The 18050-nt window shown below is 40.7% G+C and overlaps 2 protein-coding genes across 2 annotated transcripts; both read right to left on the reverse strand.

Moving 5' to 3' along the window:
* Positions 1-466: 466 nt before the first annotated feature.
* fam189b (family with sequence similarity 189 member B) lies at positions 467-8347 on the reverse strand. Its single transcript, XM_010786668.1, has 14 exons — positions 8058-8347; positions 7916-7972; positions 7060-7167; positions 6803-6919; positions 6068-6175; positions 5732-5892; positions 5098-5197; positions 4942-5014; positions 4400-4697; positions 3672-4021; positions 3548-3589; positions 2816-2991; positions 2543-2689; positions 467-2420 (listed from the first exon to the last, which is right to left on the reverse strand). Exons 1-14 carry the CDS (start codon positions 8289-8291, stop codon positions 2166-2168), a joined length of 2226 nt encoding a protein of 741 aa, XP_010784970.1. The 5' UTR covers positions 8292-8347; the 3' UTR covers positions 467-2165.
* A 2454-nt stretch (positions 8348-10801) lies between these two features.
* rab13 (RAB13, member RAS oncogene family) lies at positions 10802-16289 on the reverse strand. Its single transcript, XM_010786669.1, has 8 exons — positions 15739-16289; positions 14707-14767; positions 13775-13835; positions 13611-13688; positions 12922-13011; positions 12610-12675; positions 12427-12477; positions 10802-12305 (listed from the first exon to the last, which is right to left on the reverse strand). The coding sequence occupies exons 1-8, from the start codon at positions 15860-15862 to the stop codon at positions 12234-12236; spliced, it is 603 nt and encodes a 200-aa protein (XP_010784971.1). The 5' UTR covers positions 15863-16289; the 3' UTR covers positions 10802-12233.
* Positions 16290-18050: the final 1761 nt, after the last annotated feature.

Genomic DNA, 18050 nt, shown 5'->3' on the forward strand with positions numbered 1-18050 from the left:
TAATATAAAGCGCCAGAACTAAATTCCCCAACATCCATTGCGAGAACTCGAATGGTGCATGTGGGCGTGAACTTTGGAAGGCTCCATTTGACATTGAGCGTTTTGATTGGCCAGCGCAATCGAACCAGGATGGGTTTTTCCACTGGTTTACCAATAGGATTACAGAAGAGGTGGAGTCAAGGTGGAGTGGGGAGATTTGTGAAGCAAGAGGTGAGCCTATTTTAATAATAGATTAAAAGATAGATAGAAAAGGGGGAAAAATAATAACGCTAATAAAAACCCATAAGAAATTAACCCTACAATGTTGTATAAGATTAACAAAACATCAACATAAGTTCTTTTTTAATTTAATGTCTATAATTTATTTCATATTTTGAAATACATACCTTGCATTGAAAGTGATGCCATTGACACTGCATTTTAAATCTGGAATAGGTGTCATATTAAGATACATTTATTATTCAGGTTTCAAGGCTCTATCCTGTTAAGCCTGCCATACATATATACATTTATTCAAATAAATAACGTTTTTTTGCAAGACAGGAGGTAGAAATACAACTTAGTGTCTTAATAAGGGTGTGTATGTTGTGCCTGTTTCTGTGTGCAGGCTAAGTGTAAGTGTGTACATTTTTAAAATTAGATACATACATATGAATGTTTTTAAACTGTGCCTTTACTGATATGGAGCCATTATCATCACTTAGTGAGCACACCAAAAATACTTTCCAAAAAAGAAATAACTCCATCTGACACAAATATTAATAGACTTCAAAATGTAGAGCTGCCAAAACCAACAAATGTTCACTCTCAGCAGCCCAAGTTTTTTTCATTTACCACCTATCCACAAAGAGAAACCGTACCAACACAAAGTGCAAAGCCCGACCCTAAAACAAATTAGTCTGTACATTTATTGCAAGAGACTCGTCATGTCATCAGAGTGACAGTGCAATGTACTCTATCTTCCAGGATCCACCTACTTTAGCCAGTGTCACAGAGACGCCTGTGCTCTCGAATAATTTTCAAACCTTATCAAAATCAAATTAGGTTGCAGAGATATTTTTTCAGCCTTCTGACAGAAAACTTTGGGAGCACTGCGCATCTTTGACTCTGACCTTCCCCTTCAGCTATCTATAACACAAACACATCTCAAATTAATACTATCATAGTCTTGGGTGCAAGAGGGAAAAAAAGATATAAGCATCGTCAAACATGCAGTTAAAGACATTCTGAGGACGTGTTACATAGTTACACAGACGGTCAGGGTTGAATGCACAAGGTTCCTGCTGTATTTCGGGGACTGTAGCAAAACATGCACATATGCAAATCATACCACCATGTCCAAGGGCCACCAACAGAGAATACATTTCAAACGCCTAGCATGTGTCTGTGGCGTGCATTAATGTAAATGTTACAAATGCTGGCTGCCTTTTTGAAGGCCAGTGTGAAAGTGGAAAAATGTGGAGAGTGTGAATTGCAAAAATAAAAAGACAAAATCAGCAACTCGGTTAAGATGTTTCCATGTGAGCTCTTGTGTCCTCATGTGCAACATTGTCTGTTTATCTTACATTATACTCAGCTAAGTCTATTGAGATCCTTTTTTTGATCAATGGAAGACAACAAATATGTGTTCATGATCACTTCACCTGGTGGATGATTAGCAATGTACAAAAGGGCCAGAAGGATATAGCAACCCATAATAATGTTCACCGAATGTACATGTAAGTGAGTGGTTGTTGTAGCATGAATGCTAGTCGAGTTCTGTATCCAGTCTTGAGGAAGAATATGTCTGCAGATCAGTATTCAGAGAAGGGAAGTGGAGAATACAGCAGAAAAGATGCTTGTTGTCTCTGTGTGATTTATTCTGATCGAATAGGGACCCACTGCCCAGCATCCAGTGACTCTTTCACTGATGTTGAAAAGTGAAATAGTGTGAGCTTTGGGCTGACGTTCAGAGTGATAAAGAGCACCACTGAATAAGGCCATTTTGAGAATTGGCTTCAGAAAACTGAGTTGACAAAGAGGAAAAGAAGTAAACACTCATTTCAAGAGCTAGATATCTCCACTTAACTGCCTCAGACTATTCATCAGCCTGCCTCCCAACTTCCTAACAACCCTATCAACTCATATCTGTCCTATGTTCCTCCTCCATCCCTCCTTCCCCCTGCTCACAGTGCAGACTCTGAGTAGAGGGCTCCCGATGACCCATGCGGTGGATGAGGTGTCAGGAGTCGACATAGTGACGCAGTGGACGAGGAGCTTAAATCTCCACAGCTGCGCAGGTGGATTCCCTCCGGCGCCCGACTGCCGTGATGCCGGTTGTGTCGACTGTCACTATGGGAATGGTGGTGTCCACGGCGATGAGGGTGATGTGAGTGATGATTGGGGTGTCCTCCTCTGGTGCTCCAAGGGGTCAGCAACACCTGGAGATGAATCATATGTAATGCAAAGTGCAGAGGGCTTAACTCGCAGAAACAATGAACTTTCTGATGTAATGAGCTGGAGACGAGAACATAAATATGCCAAATCAGAGATGGTGTCATACTTGTTCCAGTTGCAGGTGGTTGTTGGCAGCGCCCTCAACTCCACTCCGTCTCTTAGGCCCTTGCCCTGTGCTCCCAGCATGCTCGGAGGAGGGCGATATGTTGCGTTTGGAGCGCTGCAGGAAGCGAGCCACCAGACCCCGAGTCACCTGAAGGATAAGTAAAAAAAAAAAGAGAAGGATATAAATAAGAGAACAACAACAGCTCAGACTTCCATGTGATGAACAACTATTGCACTTTTCTTTTGCTTCTAAATCATCTTTTTTCGAACTAACCTTGAGGTCTCCTAGGGAACGGTGGCAGTCTTTAGGTAAATGCAGTGGTGAGGTGGGGGGAGGTTTGGCGGGGATCGGCCCCCCTGTGGCTGCAGATTTCATGCTGCCTTTCCTTGGCAGAGCTTCAGCAGGAGTCAAAGAGGTGCGGGGCAGAAGGCATGCCTCAGAGGATGGACCTATCAGAGTCAGAGACAAAGAGAGAGGTTTGGACCCTCATCAGGAGTCAGTTTGCACATTTACTATTTCTATTGCCAGGTAAAAACGGCTACATTTAACTTTGGGGAGGGATAAAGCCAGAAGGACTAACCAAACAAGCCTGAAATAAATCAAATTGTAAAATAGGACTACCTTTCTGACATAAAGTTGTCAACATCGTAAACAAGAACCAACACATGTTCCTTGATCTATTCATATGTTAGGCTATCCAAAAGAAGCGTAACATTCATAAATTCATCAATCTGAAATTAAATCACTGCTTATTTAGATCTTGTGAGATATATTAATAAATCACATGCGGCCAGTGACAGATCAGTGTAGAATCTGCACTAGTTAACCCAAGAGGGTTTGATAAATGAAAGCCATTAGGCGCATATTTGTCGTTTAAAGAATTTAGAAGTGTTTCCTTTTCGGCTTTTCTGCCAACTAAATGTGAAACCAGAGATTGAAAGAGAGACACAGTGATGACATTCAACAAACAGATCTTACCGCAGGATGTTATTGCTAAGCTCTTACCTGTGTCTATAGATACTTTGCTGCCTCCAGAGCCAAAGTCAACTAGAAAAGAGAAGATACAAGGACAGGTTATAGACAACAAAATGGTATGTAGGAGATGTACTCTTGTTCGTGTCTTACTTACCTGTGTCAGTGGAGGAGCTGAGGCCCGGTTCACTGTGTGACCTCACCAGACGAAGGAGCCCTTCACTATCCCTTCTTACCCGCTCTCCACTCTTCTCATTCTTCCCGGCCTTTCGTCGAACGTACAATGGACCTGTGAGCGGTGGCCCATCACCAGCACTCTGCTCACATGTGGCTGAGGATAAAATGGGGGGAACAGAGGAGGTTGGGGTAGCTCCTTGGCTTAAGGGAGTGGAGGGCCGACCTCGAAACTCTGGGATGGAGGATCGCTGTGGAGAGCTGGCTTTCCCGATGGCCTCAAGCTGGGAACAGCTTCTAGCTATCACTGCCTGGCGATGCAATAATGGAGACCTGCAGGACAGAGGAGGGCATTACAAATGAACTGTAGAGCTCTTACAATATTAGTGCTTATTCTATATGTGCAAGCTGCAATTATGGGTAATGATTTAAATGTTTTTTAACTCAAGTTTTATTTTCCATCTTTTGTTATTCATTCTATGTATTCAATTTATTAATTTATTTCAAAGATTTTTGAAGTGTGTTATATTTTCAATCTAATATTTTAGATGTTTGTTTTGTTATTATAGGACAAATATAGCAGTTTTAAGTTCATTCTGTCTAATTTCCCTTTTTGTAGAGCTCTTTGTGCGGCATTTCTTTTATGAAAGGTGTTATACGTTTGACAGGTTCTTTTTTCATATTAATACATACATTTGTGTTGGTGCTCACCTGTATGTGGGGGTTGCTGTGCTGGGGGAAGAGCAGGAGTTGGACCTCTCTCCTCTGATGAAAAGTCTGGCTCTCTGTCCTCCTGCCAAAGGACTCTCTGGCGTCTGAGACGGGGGACCGCGGAAGCTGATGTACTCCGCGCTGTCTCCTACGTCTCCCCCCTCACTCACGTTCCTGTGGCCCCTCTCCCCGCGGGTCCGCAGCCCAACCTCCATCAGACAGGAGTCCTCAGAGGGCGAGGAGTCATCAGGGATGTCCACAATCTCTGACATCAACAGAGATCCACTGTCCATGGACACTAATAAACAAAGGTACTTATTTTTATTTGATCATATTAAGCATCCCTTTTTTTGGTTTACCTCTTTAAAAAACGGTATGTGATAACTGAATTACATTATTGGCTTGTTTTATTATCATACATTTTAATTGTGCTACTCTGTTTCAGGATTTTCAGTATCACACTTTGAATAACAGATATATTTGAATATCTCCAAATGTCCCTTCAGCACATTTACAACCTTTAGGACTGAACATCTTCTCACCTTCTCCACTGAAGGCAGTAGAAGTTCCTCTCTCTCCAGACAGCTCAGTGCCCTGGGGGTCAAACACTGTTGCCTTGATAATTAAAATAAACAAGGATCAGCATTGAATTAAACACACATGCACAAACATGCACATACGCACACACACAAACTCACCTGGCTTGCAGCTCTTTGTCCCATAACAAGTTCATAAGGAGGGGGGCAGTCCGTGGGGTAGAGAGGAGCGGGGCTCTCCCTGGAGCCATTATACGTGATGCTGGGCGTTAATTAAAAATATCAAACAATCATTATTTTGCACGTTCAATGTGGTCAATGTAAACAAAGGATCATAGTTTGCGTGACTATTAAATGGTTCTTACATTTTTAAAGCTTTCAATTCAAGCATTTTTTCAGCACGTTTAAACTGAAATATTTCCAAAAAAGACTAAAGAAAGAATTTATACCCATATATATATATATATGTTATCAGCTGTTTATATTATAATTGATCACAGTATATGTTTAATTTATTTAATGCTTAGCTAGCTCCCATCGCTCGATGTCTGGTTTAAGATGCCAGGAGACAACGAACAAATATGAATACGTAATTCTTTTATTTTAAACCTCTATACATTTTTGGTCATATTAAACACCAAGCATTCTTTAGGGACTATAATTAAATTCAGGCAATTTCCTAACCTTGAAACCATAACAACATTTTAAGATTCAATTATTTGAATACTTTGTACGACTGTTTGACACACTGTGCATTAGTAATGTTGAAGTATTATACATTTTTTGAAGGTAGTACCTCTGAGCGTCTGTTTCAGAGCTGCAGGTATACTCCGGAGGATAGTAGGGGGGCGGAGGGATGGGTGGGACAAACTCCTCAAAGTCCATGATGTTGGTCAGGAAGGCGTCCTGAGGAGTGGTGCATTCTGGGTTGACTGAACGGGAGCGATGTGGGGCCAGCTAGGCAGGGAAAGAAGGAAAACACATAGCAGATAAATGTGATGAGCTTCAATAATGCTACAGTACAAGTCTGTCCTTCAATGTGCAGCTGTTTATAGTTTATTGCTGAGTGCTTGTCATTTGTGGGGGGAAAAGCCAGCCTGGTAAATGTAAAATGTGCTGTGTCTGTACTCACCAGGTGCACGAGATCCAGAGAGAATATGTGGATACTGCAGGTCACAGTGGACAGAGTGCAGATGATGGTGGAGAGAATGCTGAGACCGCATGCACTGAACAAAAGGTCCTTTGGAGAAATATGCATTCAGAAGATTACAATCTCACAATGTAATGGCATTTTATAGTGGGAGTATATGTCATGTTAATATGACAGTTTCACCATTTTCCGAGTCTGTTTTAAAACAATAGTCAGTTTCCCATGCCCTGCCTATATAAACATTGAAACATGCTTTGTTTTTCCCTGAGCTGCAGTGGAAAGATAGTCACAAAAAGATGTAATTGGTACTAATACACTGAAACTCAGGGAGATGTTCACTTGATGTTATGACCTTTTTAAGCAGTGACTAACAAGGGAAAAGGGTCTCAAATAAGCCTTTGTAAAAAATCCAATATGCAACATATCTTTATAATGTTATTATAACCTGCTACAATGTTTTTTGCATTGTCCCTGACAATCTAAGAAACAAGTAAACGTGTTTAACCCTAATGGCTTTACTTAGTTTCAGATAGACTTTTGAATACATCTCTGCACAAAACAAGATCTTTGTCCTTCAACACAGGATATATTTGAATGGGCAGTTTGCACATGAGGAATCATTACAAGAAGAAAACCTGTTGAGAACTATTTTAAGACAGACTTGAACAACAATCTTTTAATAGTTGGGTGACTCTTGCATAGAAAGAAAGGACTTACCTTTAGCTGATGTCTGACAGAGTGACAGTCAGCGTTCAGGTAGAGGACCAGGGTCTCCTCCTCTGTGATTGAGCAGGACTGAGTAGGCGCGCAACACACACACAGACCATTCTCCACCTACACAAACAGAGGATTGGTGTGAAACACTGAACACTAAATACATTTTTAAAATTATTCCTGACACGTTCCCCGTGCATCTGGCTTTCAAGGGCATTTCAGCAGGAGGCAGAAAACAACACTTGAATAATGTTCTGTACCTGGCAGGTGAGCATGGACTTGACCATCTGTGCGTTCTGACAGGAGAGCATGGAGCCGGCCAGACTGAGGATCACACACACTGCAGACAGCAGCATGAACAGTGACACCTGTGGGGGAACAGAGACACGTTCTGATGAGGAGGAGGATCACAACACTCATGTGATGGAGGGAAGAGAGTGTGCAGGGTTTTATTCTTCTGTATGACATGGTGATTTCACTAATGAATATACATTAAGCCTTGGAGGAGGTAGTTACCTGGATTTTAATTTGGATGGAAACTTTATGCCCTTCATGTCATGGCAAGATCAACCACCCCCACATTTGCTGTAGGTTTCTTAGTTTGTATTGTTTTACTGAATGTATGAATATGCAATCAATTAAGCCGACAATCAAATAGGATTGTTTTTTTTTTGTAAAGATATACAAACATGTTACAACAATACTTGTAAAATGCAGGGACCACCGTATACGTTTTTTTCAACTGTCATTACAGCTTGAATGACAGCTTTTAAGCTAACATGGAAGAGAGGTACTTAACATGTTAATAATATATGAAAACTTGTAGATGTACAATTCCATGACAACCTCATCTGCTGAAGAAGATCTGATATGATTGATCGCACACAGCTTCTGGTGGAGAGATGTTTTTCTCAAGCCTTCACTTGAGTTGATATTATAGTGGTGCGTATTTGTAGTCAAATGTGTAATCAGTGCCATCACCTAGTGGACAAATCCGTGGTTTTCTGAGCCCCTTTTTATCTTCTTCAACCTGTAAATCCAGCATTCCTCCATGGCATTTGTTTTTCACCAAAAGCTAACAGACTTGGATGCTCCTTTAATCAGAACTATACATACCACCAGCGTCAGAGGTCTCCTCCATGAGATTATTCCAACTATTCCTGATGCCACCACCTGCAGACAATTAGAAAACACAGCCTTCAGTGTCTCTGCTGGTATACTCTCAATACTGTATGTTTTACCTGAGTTTCACACTTACAAAGAAGCCAGCCCAAAATGGACAAGACTGCCTCACACGGGCTGAGGAGGTGAAGGCCATGCTGGTGAAGGAGAAGGCCAGGACCATGGCCCCGAGGCCCAGGTGGCACAGCCCCAGGTAGAGGAGCAGCCGGGCCCCCCCAGGCCCCCGGCCCGACATGCCCCTGCGGCTGTCTGACCAACCTCGAGACCCCGAGGCCGAAGCCACGCTGCTGGAGTCCGACGGTGAAGGCATGTCAGGCTCTTCGATGTGTGTGTGTGTGTGTGTGTGTGTGTGTGTGTGTGTGTGTGTGTGTGTGTGTGTGTGTGTGTGTGTGTGTGTGTGTGTGTGTGTGTGTGTGTGTGTGTGTGTGTGTGTGTGTGGAGGAGGCTGGGAGAGGTTTACTCTGAGTTTAGAAATCCAAATTCAGCTGTGTGGGAAGTGCAGGCGAGTAGAAGAGGGAGAGACATAAATCCTGCAGCTTCAGAGCTCCACTTCGTCACAATTATGCACCAAGCTCTCTACTGGCAGGTACCATAGGTTCTGCGCAATGCCCCATGGTGCACGCTATAGTCCAGTGAGTGAGTCCAAGAACTTTGTCAGCAGAAAGTTGAGAATTGAGTAGCCACTACACACTCACAGCCACCACACTAACCTCATGTTCAGCCATGATAAGCCTCAGTCATGTCTCTTTTAGCTCATACAGATCACAGGCCACTATAGCCTAAAGAGTCCACTCTATATCATTCTATGATCAAAACACAATCACATGAATGAAGCTAGTTTTTTGGCAACCTAAACATAATTGTTTTATGATTGTTGTTGCTCCCTATGATCCATCTTCTGCCTTCCACCACTTCCACCTCTCGTCAGTGGCATTGCGGTAACTGGATACCCGAGCAGCAGGCCGCAGATTTTAAAGTGTCCCTAAGAGAGCAGCTGATCACTCGTTTCTCCCCCAGCATTCAGAGATGACAGGAGCCGGTGATTCCTTGTGTCCGATCACCGAGAGGAGCAACATCCGAACATGTGCGACCCTGTGTTTGGTCCTCATCCTGTCACGGCAAAAAGAAGAAGACAGTGTGGAGATCAAAGCCCCACGATCACATCGGTTCGTTCGGGGAAAGCGAGACTAATTACCTCGACGTGAACAGGAAATAAATATCCTCCATCGATTTTCAAACTGCACCAAAAATAGCAGCCAAGGCAGGAATTGTTCTTTCCTCAAAGCTTTCTATCTTTGACAACTCCACCTCGGGTTTTTTGCGGTGGTCCACACAAGCACCTAGAACCCCCCCTCTCCTCCTCCACCGCCTCTTCCCTCCCTGCAGTCACGCGGGCATCCCGTTCAGCCCGTGTGTTTGTGAGTGTGTCTCCCGGACGTTTACCTCACTACCTCCCACCACCAGACGTCACATAACAACATAGCCTACCTATGTCCGGGATAACATCTTTAAACCCGAGTGTGTTTTCTAATTCTTCTTCTTGTATCTCGCCCCTCCCTCTGCAGCCCTGTCCTCCTGTGCTCCTCGCCACAGCTCTGGGAACGAGATGTATCGTGTTTGCAAACCGAAACCTGCCCAGCGTGATGACAAGGCACGCAGCGGACGTGCAGGAGCCTGAAGATGCGGCAGGCAGCGTCGTGGTGCTGATGCTGGGAAGGAGGGGCAGTTGCCTGGCGACAGCCTCCTGCTGCTGCAATAAGGGGGATGGGGACTCACTGACAGATGCTATTGGCAGGACAGTGGTTAAAAATAATAAAAAGGGTGGGTCCTACAAATGAGTATTTATTACAGGTGCCTGGTCTAGTTTTGGTACATATCCATCAGCAGGTCCACAGACAGGACTTCCCTTAAGTGTTCTTGAAACACAAAGCCACTTTCTGCCCTGTTACTGGAATCCGCAATCAAACACACACTTAAATGATCTTAAATCTAAATCTAAAAAAAAAGTTCTGTACAATGTGGGCCCCTTTCTTTTGTTGTTGTAGGAAACCACATTTGGCTGCTGATATTTATAGGCCTTGTTGACACATTCCAGTTATGTAAGAGTCCTGGTATGTGTATACTCTGCATCTGGATTTAAAGGAAGAATGTACATTCTGAAATAGACCTTCGAACACTTGTATCAAAAAAGCTATATTTGGTTTCTTCCTCTATTATTACCCTGCTTCGTTGTGACGTTGTTGTTTAGGATTTCTTCTTCTTCTACAACTAAATAACTAGAAGTGCAGTTATTTCAAACAACGTTTTAAAAAGAAAAACATGCATAATATACAAATGAACTCTCAATACATTAATTTATTATCTTTGCTTGGTTTTTCTTGCCTACCTAATGTTAGCTTTCTGATTCTCTTTGTATGTTTACTTTTGTTGATTACATTATAAAGAGATAGCAAACAAATTAAAATAACCTGAGTGCTAAACAGCCTTAATATATATTACATTACTTGTTAGACGCTTTTATCCAAAGCGACTTACATACTCAATACTGTGGGCAATCCCCACAGGAGCGATTTGGGGTGAAGTGTCTTGCCTAGGGGCACAACGACATGCTGACTGCAGTGGGGTTTGAACCTGTGACCCCTTGATCCGAACACCAACACTCTATCCACTGCGCCACACACCTCCAATAACAAGTACATTTCTAAAACACATCATAGAAATGACCTTCAAATAATACATCAAACAATGCCACTTTCTTGGATATCTATCCTTCCAGGAATCCTCTGTATACTTACCGACAGACAAACTACAACACACTCATTCTGTTAATGTTAAGCATTTTTTATTCATCAAGTATACAGGTCTGGAAACGTACATACAAACTTGTGTGGCAGGTCTTAAAAGACACTGAATTTGAAAGAAATGTATAAAAGGCAGATACAGGAAATCCAGTATGTCTGTCCGGATCAGATGAGCAGCATTAGTCAGAGTCATTTAGTATTATCTGAAATTGCTTGAACAGGGAGACTGTCTTGTCAGATGTGGCTAATGTGTGGTAGTTTTAGAGATTAACCAGGCACTTCAGATAAAAGGCAAGACTCACTAAATCAATTAGAAGTGAAGGGCATGTGAACGCTGTTGCTTCCCTCACATCCTGTCCACTTACTTTATCCATCATTGTTTCATCTTTCCACTCATCTTCTCATATTGCACTTATCTCTGTTCCTATCATCCACATTCTCAATCCATTCATTTGTTAAAACAAAGCTTGTTTACCACCCGTGTTTGTTTCCGATTAAACCTCATGCATTCATCCACTTCTCTGTCACCCAAAAAGCTCCACATTATAGACCTTGGGAGGATTGTTATATCTACTGTAGATTCTCATGATGAAATTAAATATTTAAACATTTAATCAATTTGTTTGGCACAACATCAACAAAATAAAAATATAAATGCTTTGTAACATTTATTCAGGTTCAGTATATAACTCAATATATTTTTGGTCCACTATTTCCCCATATCTGCAAGAATGGGATGCCAATTTGTCAGTGTTCCTGATATAATACTATACAAATCCTTGAAATACAAAAGGGATCTGACAAAAGAAATATGTTTTTCTGTTAAGTATCTAAATAATCCAACAGAATGTATGACTCTCAGATCAGAAGCCTACAGTGACATTTTTTTGCAAATAAAACCACTTTCCAAACCTTTTCCACTAAGCCCCTAAAATATAGTATCCTTTTTTTTTTTTTACAGATCAAGCCCGTTTTAAAAAACACAGCTAAAGATCTTAAAAGATAGTAAGCGGTGCTGTTGTAGTGATAATAATGTCATGAGAAGCCAGAGAAATACAAGGTGGAAATAGAAATGTATAGCTCAGTTAAACATAGTGAAAATTGCTTGGTGAAATGCTGTGTCAGATATCTTTAAAGTCATCTAAGACCCCCTCTTTGCAACATTTTGATGATACTATAATATAATACGTGATACAATAACACTACCGCAGTATCAGTGGAAGAAAATAATGTTCAATGGGAAATACAAACAAAACCACGTTTTTAAAATTGCCACTCAGGAAAAAAATCCACAAATTCTTGGTTTTGGGTGTTTTAACATTTAGCAGCTGATTGTATTTCATATGTGAGCCCACTAGATGGAGACGTAAAACCTGCTGTATTCCTCCCCAGTAATACTGATGTGCTAAATTTGTATGGCGTAATCTTACATTTGCTGGGCAGCGTTATATCTAGAGAATAACACATTTGGAGGCTTTTTTCTCTGTATTGCTCGTGATTTTCACCTCTCGGCCTGTGGGGCCCTGTCAGAGAAGGAAATACAGACAAAGAGAGGAAATTACAGACATGTAAAACATAAAGTCCTACAGTATATTGAGGGAGGAGCCAATGATTCAGCTTGGTTTTTTCTCTTGTATAACTTACTTGTTTCTTGCTGGATTTCTGTAGTATGTCGAGTGCCAATGCGAGAAAAGACTAAAGCAAACATAAAAAGAAAGTGTTCAGCAGTTGTAGAATGTAAACACATGATACATAACAGCTCATGAGCTAAGTTTAATGAGGCATGGAGACAGTGTTTTGTTAGTCATTGGTTACGTTGCGGCTCACCTCGTCCACATTGATGCTGGACTTTGCACTTGTCTCGAAGAACCTGATGCCATGATCTTTTGCCAACTGCCAACAATAGACAAGATAACAGTAGGTCAGGATATGGCCAATAATCACTTCTTGCTTCTTATCTAAAGTAAATGAGAAGTCTGATACACTCAATCCCTTTCTCAAACAATAACTGCCTCATATGTTTAAAAGATAGAAAGAGTCAATAAATCGCTCTGATACAATTATTAAACTTTAGTGTAAGAGATACGACAACAGATACAGTACAGAGGGAATAGTCAAGTTTATGTTGGGTCATCTCACCTTTTCTCCCGTCTCCCTGGAAACTTTCCGCTTTGCTTCAATGTCACACTTATTGCCTAGTAACATTCGACTGACCCCGGCTGATGCATTCTGGGAAAGAGGGAATGCAGTTAATTGATTATGTTCAGTTCTTGTCTACAATAAGATTTGCATAGCGGAGTGTCCGGAGCAGACATCTTTGCATCAAGTCTGCAATAAACGACCAGACAGCAGTTTCTCTGAAGCCATTCCAGAAAAGAGGGTTAGTTTGCCTGGTACTATCTGTCCACATTTTATCCACATTCTAAAATATTGCCCCTAATTGCCACATTGTACAAATATTTTTAAATAAGATCAAAAGCCATGAGTCACACACACTGATAAACGTAACATATTTGGGTTTTGTCTGCTTTAAAAAAAGATCTGACATTGTATATCAAATTCATAAATAGGTCAAGACAAATAATGAGATAAAAATATGAATTGGTGAAAAAAGTATTTAATTGCAGCTCTCATTCTCAGAGGAAAGTAAGTGACAACCCGGGGTAAAAGCAAAATACGCTTCAAGTATGATTTAGCTGAACTGACCCTTTAAAATCCCCTGTTGTGTACATTGCTCATACTAATGACTTATACAAACAACTGACTAAGCAACGGTTATTTGCACTATTTCCTAATTACTTTGACCAACTGTTTGGAAAGATCCTCACTTCTGTGATGCTTTTCATCCAGTTCTGGATGTTTTCGAAGGACTTCTCATCTGTGATGTCGTACACCAGAACGATGCCCTGAGAGAGAGGATTTAAGGAGTCAGTTAAAGGTACAGAGCGGGCACAAAGCCAGTCTGCTTGTTCCGCTGGCATCCTGTGCTCACCATGGCTCCTCTGTAGTAGGCTGTGGTAATGGTCTTGAACCTCTCCTGCCCTGCTGTGTCCCTGCAAAGAGCACACACAGGCAGAGTAAGAACAATGTGCACTGATGCATGCACATTGTGCTAACAACGTTAAATAAAAAGACAGTTGCAGAACAATGCATTCAAAACGTTTTTTTACACTGCTATGGCAATAGTCATATTTATTGGTTAAGGCTCAAATAATCAACCTCAATAACTTGCAAGGGAAAATTAAGGGAACATTCATATTCTAAACTGCTAACCCAAAGACAGATTGAGCAATATACTATTCAGCAGGAACAACAGGATTTTATCTGACGCTTATCATGTGATTAACTCTCAGTTTGGGCTAATCATTTCTTGATGGAGGCACAGGGTCCATTTGTGGAAGCGCAATGTCTCCCTATGTCAGTAACATTAATCAATGGGTAACCCCTAGAGGACAGACAGAAGGTTAAGGAGTCAATTAGCTAAATAAGGATTTGATTTTTTCAATAATATGAGTTGGAGATGTATGCCTTTGATAATTTCTCTACCTCTTATTGTAGTGAATAGCTTGTTATGATTTGATGATTGTGTTTATCGCTGCCTGATGATTTCACATGTGTTCATTTATATAATGTGTTTACTTTTATTGTGATGTGTGGTCTTAATTCAGCAATTTCCATTTCGCCAAGACAATTTCCTCCCAATAAAGTAACCTCAACCACATTGTTTCTGTAGAAAAACACACTTGTATGACATAAAGGGAGTCTCTGAGTTGGGCAATTGATTTGGAAAGTTAACCCTGCCATAAAGCCCAGATCAGGAAGTAGATCAGGACAGTAGGGAGGTTTCTCTTTCCTCTCAGGAAAACAAGCCAGAGAGAAAAAAACTAAGAATCTTTAGACACGCAACCAACTGTCATCTCTTACCAGACTTGTAGTTTCACTTTCTTTCCTTCCACTTCAATGGTTTTTACTTTAAAATCGATACCTAGGAAGAGAAGAGAGGAGAATGGATGGATAGATAATGATTTAAACAACACACACACACACACACACACACACACACACACACACACACACACACACACACACACACACACACACACACACACACACACACACACACACACACACTACACTACACACTACACACACACACACACTACACACTACACACTACACACACACACACACACACACACACTACACGTAACACACACACACACACACACACACACACACACACACACACACACACACACACACACACACACACAGGTGGATACTCATTTTTATGGTATTCACATTTTGATTTTGACCTCCATCCACAAAACAGTCTTATAGAAAAGGCAGCCCTGCATCACACACTAAGTTTGAGTTATGTATTATTTTCTGCTGCATGGACAAGCTGTCAAACAGACAGACAGACAGGCAGACAGACAGGCAGGCAGGCAGGCAGGCAGTCAGACAGAAAGACAGACAGACAGACAGACAGACAGTGAGGGGCAGAGGAGGGGGTTGTCTTGTAAGAAAAAAAAAGTCATGCCAGAAAGCCAACCATTCGGCTGTGAATGTCGAGATGGTATAAAAGATAGGAATGAGGGTGGGTCGACCCTCTGAGAGCCAAGAGAGAGGAATGAGATCTGAGGGAGAGATGGGGGAGAGGGTCAGGGAAGAGTCAGCACACACACTCAGCGAGGGCAAAACATTCACCAAGAGAATAAAGACAGAAAAAGATAAGAGACATAATGGAAAAAGAATTAGTCATGAGAGAGCATGGACTTGTTGAGACATGAAAGCAGTCTGGGAAACCAGTTGTACAGACATAGAGGAATAATTAAATGCCAGCACAAAGCAAATATTTGTTTTCCTCATGTTCTAAGTTTCAGACAGGCCAATCATAAGCTGGTAGAGATATGTCGTTGATTACATGGTAAACATTAAACCGAGACAACGTACCGATGGTGGAAATGTAAGTGGAGTTGAAATTGTCCTCAGCAAAACGGATGATCAGACATGTTTTCCCCACTCCGCTGTCCCCGATGAGTAACAATTTGTAAAGCAAATCATACTTTTTCGCCATGTTTAGAGTTGTTTCCTCAAAGTTGAAGCTAAAAGGGGAAAAGTTGTAGTTGCCCCTTTGTTAAAGCACTTTTCATCGACTCAAGGCTTCAGAACTATGGCTGCAAATGTGATTCAAATTAAGTAGGCTTTTTAAAACTCCATGTAACGAGTAGATCCTTTTTCTTTTTTTTCTCCTCCCAGACTTGTCACCGGTAAATTCCGATCCCCCTCAGTGCCTCTGTGTTGTGTTTGGACTGCATCAACAACATAAACTGCATCAAAAGTTTTACTCTCTACTGCCGATCAGTCTTCAACAGCAGATATGTTCATTATTCATTTAGCTGTCATCCAAAAAGTCAATATCACTCCGTTTACACGCGTATCGGGATGGCTACGTGTTTTTTTCTGCCTCACAAAAAACCCAGATCCGCTGAAAGGCTACGTAGTGTGGGAGTGCTTCATGGGAGTGACGGCTCAGACATGCAGGTACCCGGCATGACCACAAGATGATGCTATTTAACCAGAAACAAAGTCACCCGCAGAGGTCCCTATCTCCTATAGAGGTTATATTAAATCATTCTTATTAAAAATACATGTACATTTCTCAATCAAACTGGTGGACAAACAACTCATATTTTACCATTGTAAAACTATAATTGCCACAGTGTAGAAATATATCTGTTACAAGGAAAATTCATAAATGTTACTGTAGTAAAAGTATTAGCCTTTATACATACAGTCTGATATTACCATTAGAAAGTATTAGCATCAAAATGTAATGTAAGGGAAAAAAGGGAAAAGTACTCATTCCGCAAAATATCTCAATTTAGAATATTATGTAATATTATAGGTACTGAGGCATTAATGTGGTCATAACTTCTAGGTTTTTAAATAACTACAAAGCAACTGAAAAAGAAGATGGTTAACAAAAAGATTTAACTAAAATAAGACAATAATAACTACCAAGACAATACAGAGAAAACATGACGACGAAAACACACAATTGACACAAAAATGTAATGTGTCTTGCTCACAGGAAAGGTGGTTGGGCCTTTTTTCTGTCAGATAGACAATCTCCCTATAGCCCACTAGGCCCACTGTCTCATAATCCAGCCACGGAGATATGCACGTTATAACCTATAATATGAAAACAAGTTACAAGTAAAAACATCAATAAACGGCATACCTTAAGGCTTAATGCCACAAGCTGTGGTCTCTGGTGTGGTTATCTGACACATGCTTTGTTCTCCTCATGCTGTTTAACTGTAATGGGGAAAATAAGTAGTCAGGCAGACATAAGGCAAATATACAGCATGATCTACAGTCAATGCCTTAGGGTCAAGTGTGGAGCTCATGGGTCAAAATGTTGACACATAAAATACAGCTCATATCTGATTTTTTAAACATGTAGCTAAATTCAATTTTTTTGTCTGGACACCCAGATGTGTAAAGTAACTAAAAAGATTTACTCAAGTAGATTTAAGTACCGCACTTAAGTACAATTTTGAGAACTTTACTTGAGTATTTCAATTGTTGCTATACTTTGTACTTCTACTCCACTAGAATTCAGAGGTTAATTGTGTACTTTTACTCCGAAACAAATATTTAATAACTTTAGTTACTTTGCAGATTTGGATTAAGGATGTGAAATATAATCAACACTTAAATCACACTTTAGTAACACCTGGAGTAAATTCACAAGCTTCCCTTCATTCAGCATAACAAGTCCTTAAAATTAGCTGCACCTTTACCAGCTGTGACAAACACATTAATGCATCAATAAATTATTATCAAAACATATCATATATATTATTCTGAAATGGGCCAATCTGCAGAATGAGTCATTTTACTTTTGGTACTTTAAGTATATTTTGATGCTAATACTTTTGTACTTTTACTTGAGTAACATTTTGATTGAAGGACTTTTACTTGTAAAAGAGTATTCATACACTGGTGCTTCTACTTTTATTTAAGTAGAAGATCTGAGTACTTCTCCCACCACTGCTGGACACATTTCAGAGAGAAGTAATGCCACGTTTAAAAAAAAAGGTAAACCGTTGTATAAATATTCGAATTAAAAGCGTGTTGCTGTTTCTTGGTAAATATTTTTGCAAGTTTGCGTAGGTCAACGCTGACGTGTAGTTTGAATAAATTGATGTTTAAAAAATACATTTAAAAATAAATAATATATATTCTTCTTCTTCTCT

The sequence above is a fragment of the Notothenia coriiceps genome, unplaced genomic scaffold, assembly GCF_000735185.1.
Source record: "Notothenia coriiceps isolate Sejong01 unplaced genomic scaffold, NC01 NC01_scaffold00029437, whole genome shotgun sequence".
Taxonomy (NCBI): Eukaryota; Metazoa; Chordata; class Actinopteri; order Perciformes; family Nototheniidae; genus Notothenia; species Notothenia coriiceps.

Coding starts and splice junctions, on each gene's coding strand:
- fam189b (XM_010786668.1), bottom strand. CDS start 8,291: ATGCCTTCACCGTCGGACTCCAGCAGCGTGGCTTCGGCCTCGGGGTCT. Junction 7,168..7,915: donor GGAGACCTCTGACGCTGGTG/GTATGTATAGTT, acceptor GTTCCCCCACAG/GTGTCACTGTTCATGCTGCT. Junction 2,690..2,815: donor GTTCCCTAGGAGACCTCAAG/GTTAGTTCGAAA, acceptor CTTATCCTTCAG/GTGACTCGGGGTCTGGTGGC.
- rab13 (XM_010786669.1), bottom strand. CDS start 15,862: ATGGCGAAAAAGTATGATTTGCTTTACAAATTGTTACTCATCGGGGAC. Junction 13,689..13,774: donor CCTACTACAGAGGAGCCATG/GTGAGCACAGGA, acceptor CCTCTCTCTCAG/GGCATCGTTCTGGTGTACGA. Junction 12,676..12,921: donor CCAGGGAGACGGGAGAAAAG/GTGAGATGACCC, acceptor TATTGTTGGCAG/TTGGCAAAAGATCATGGCAT.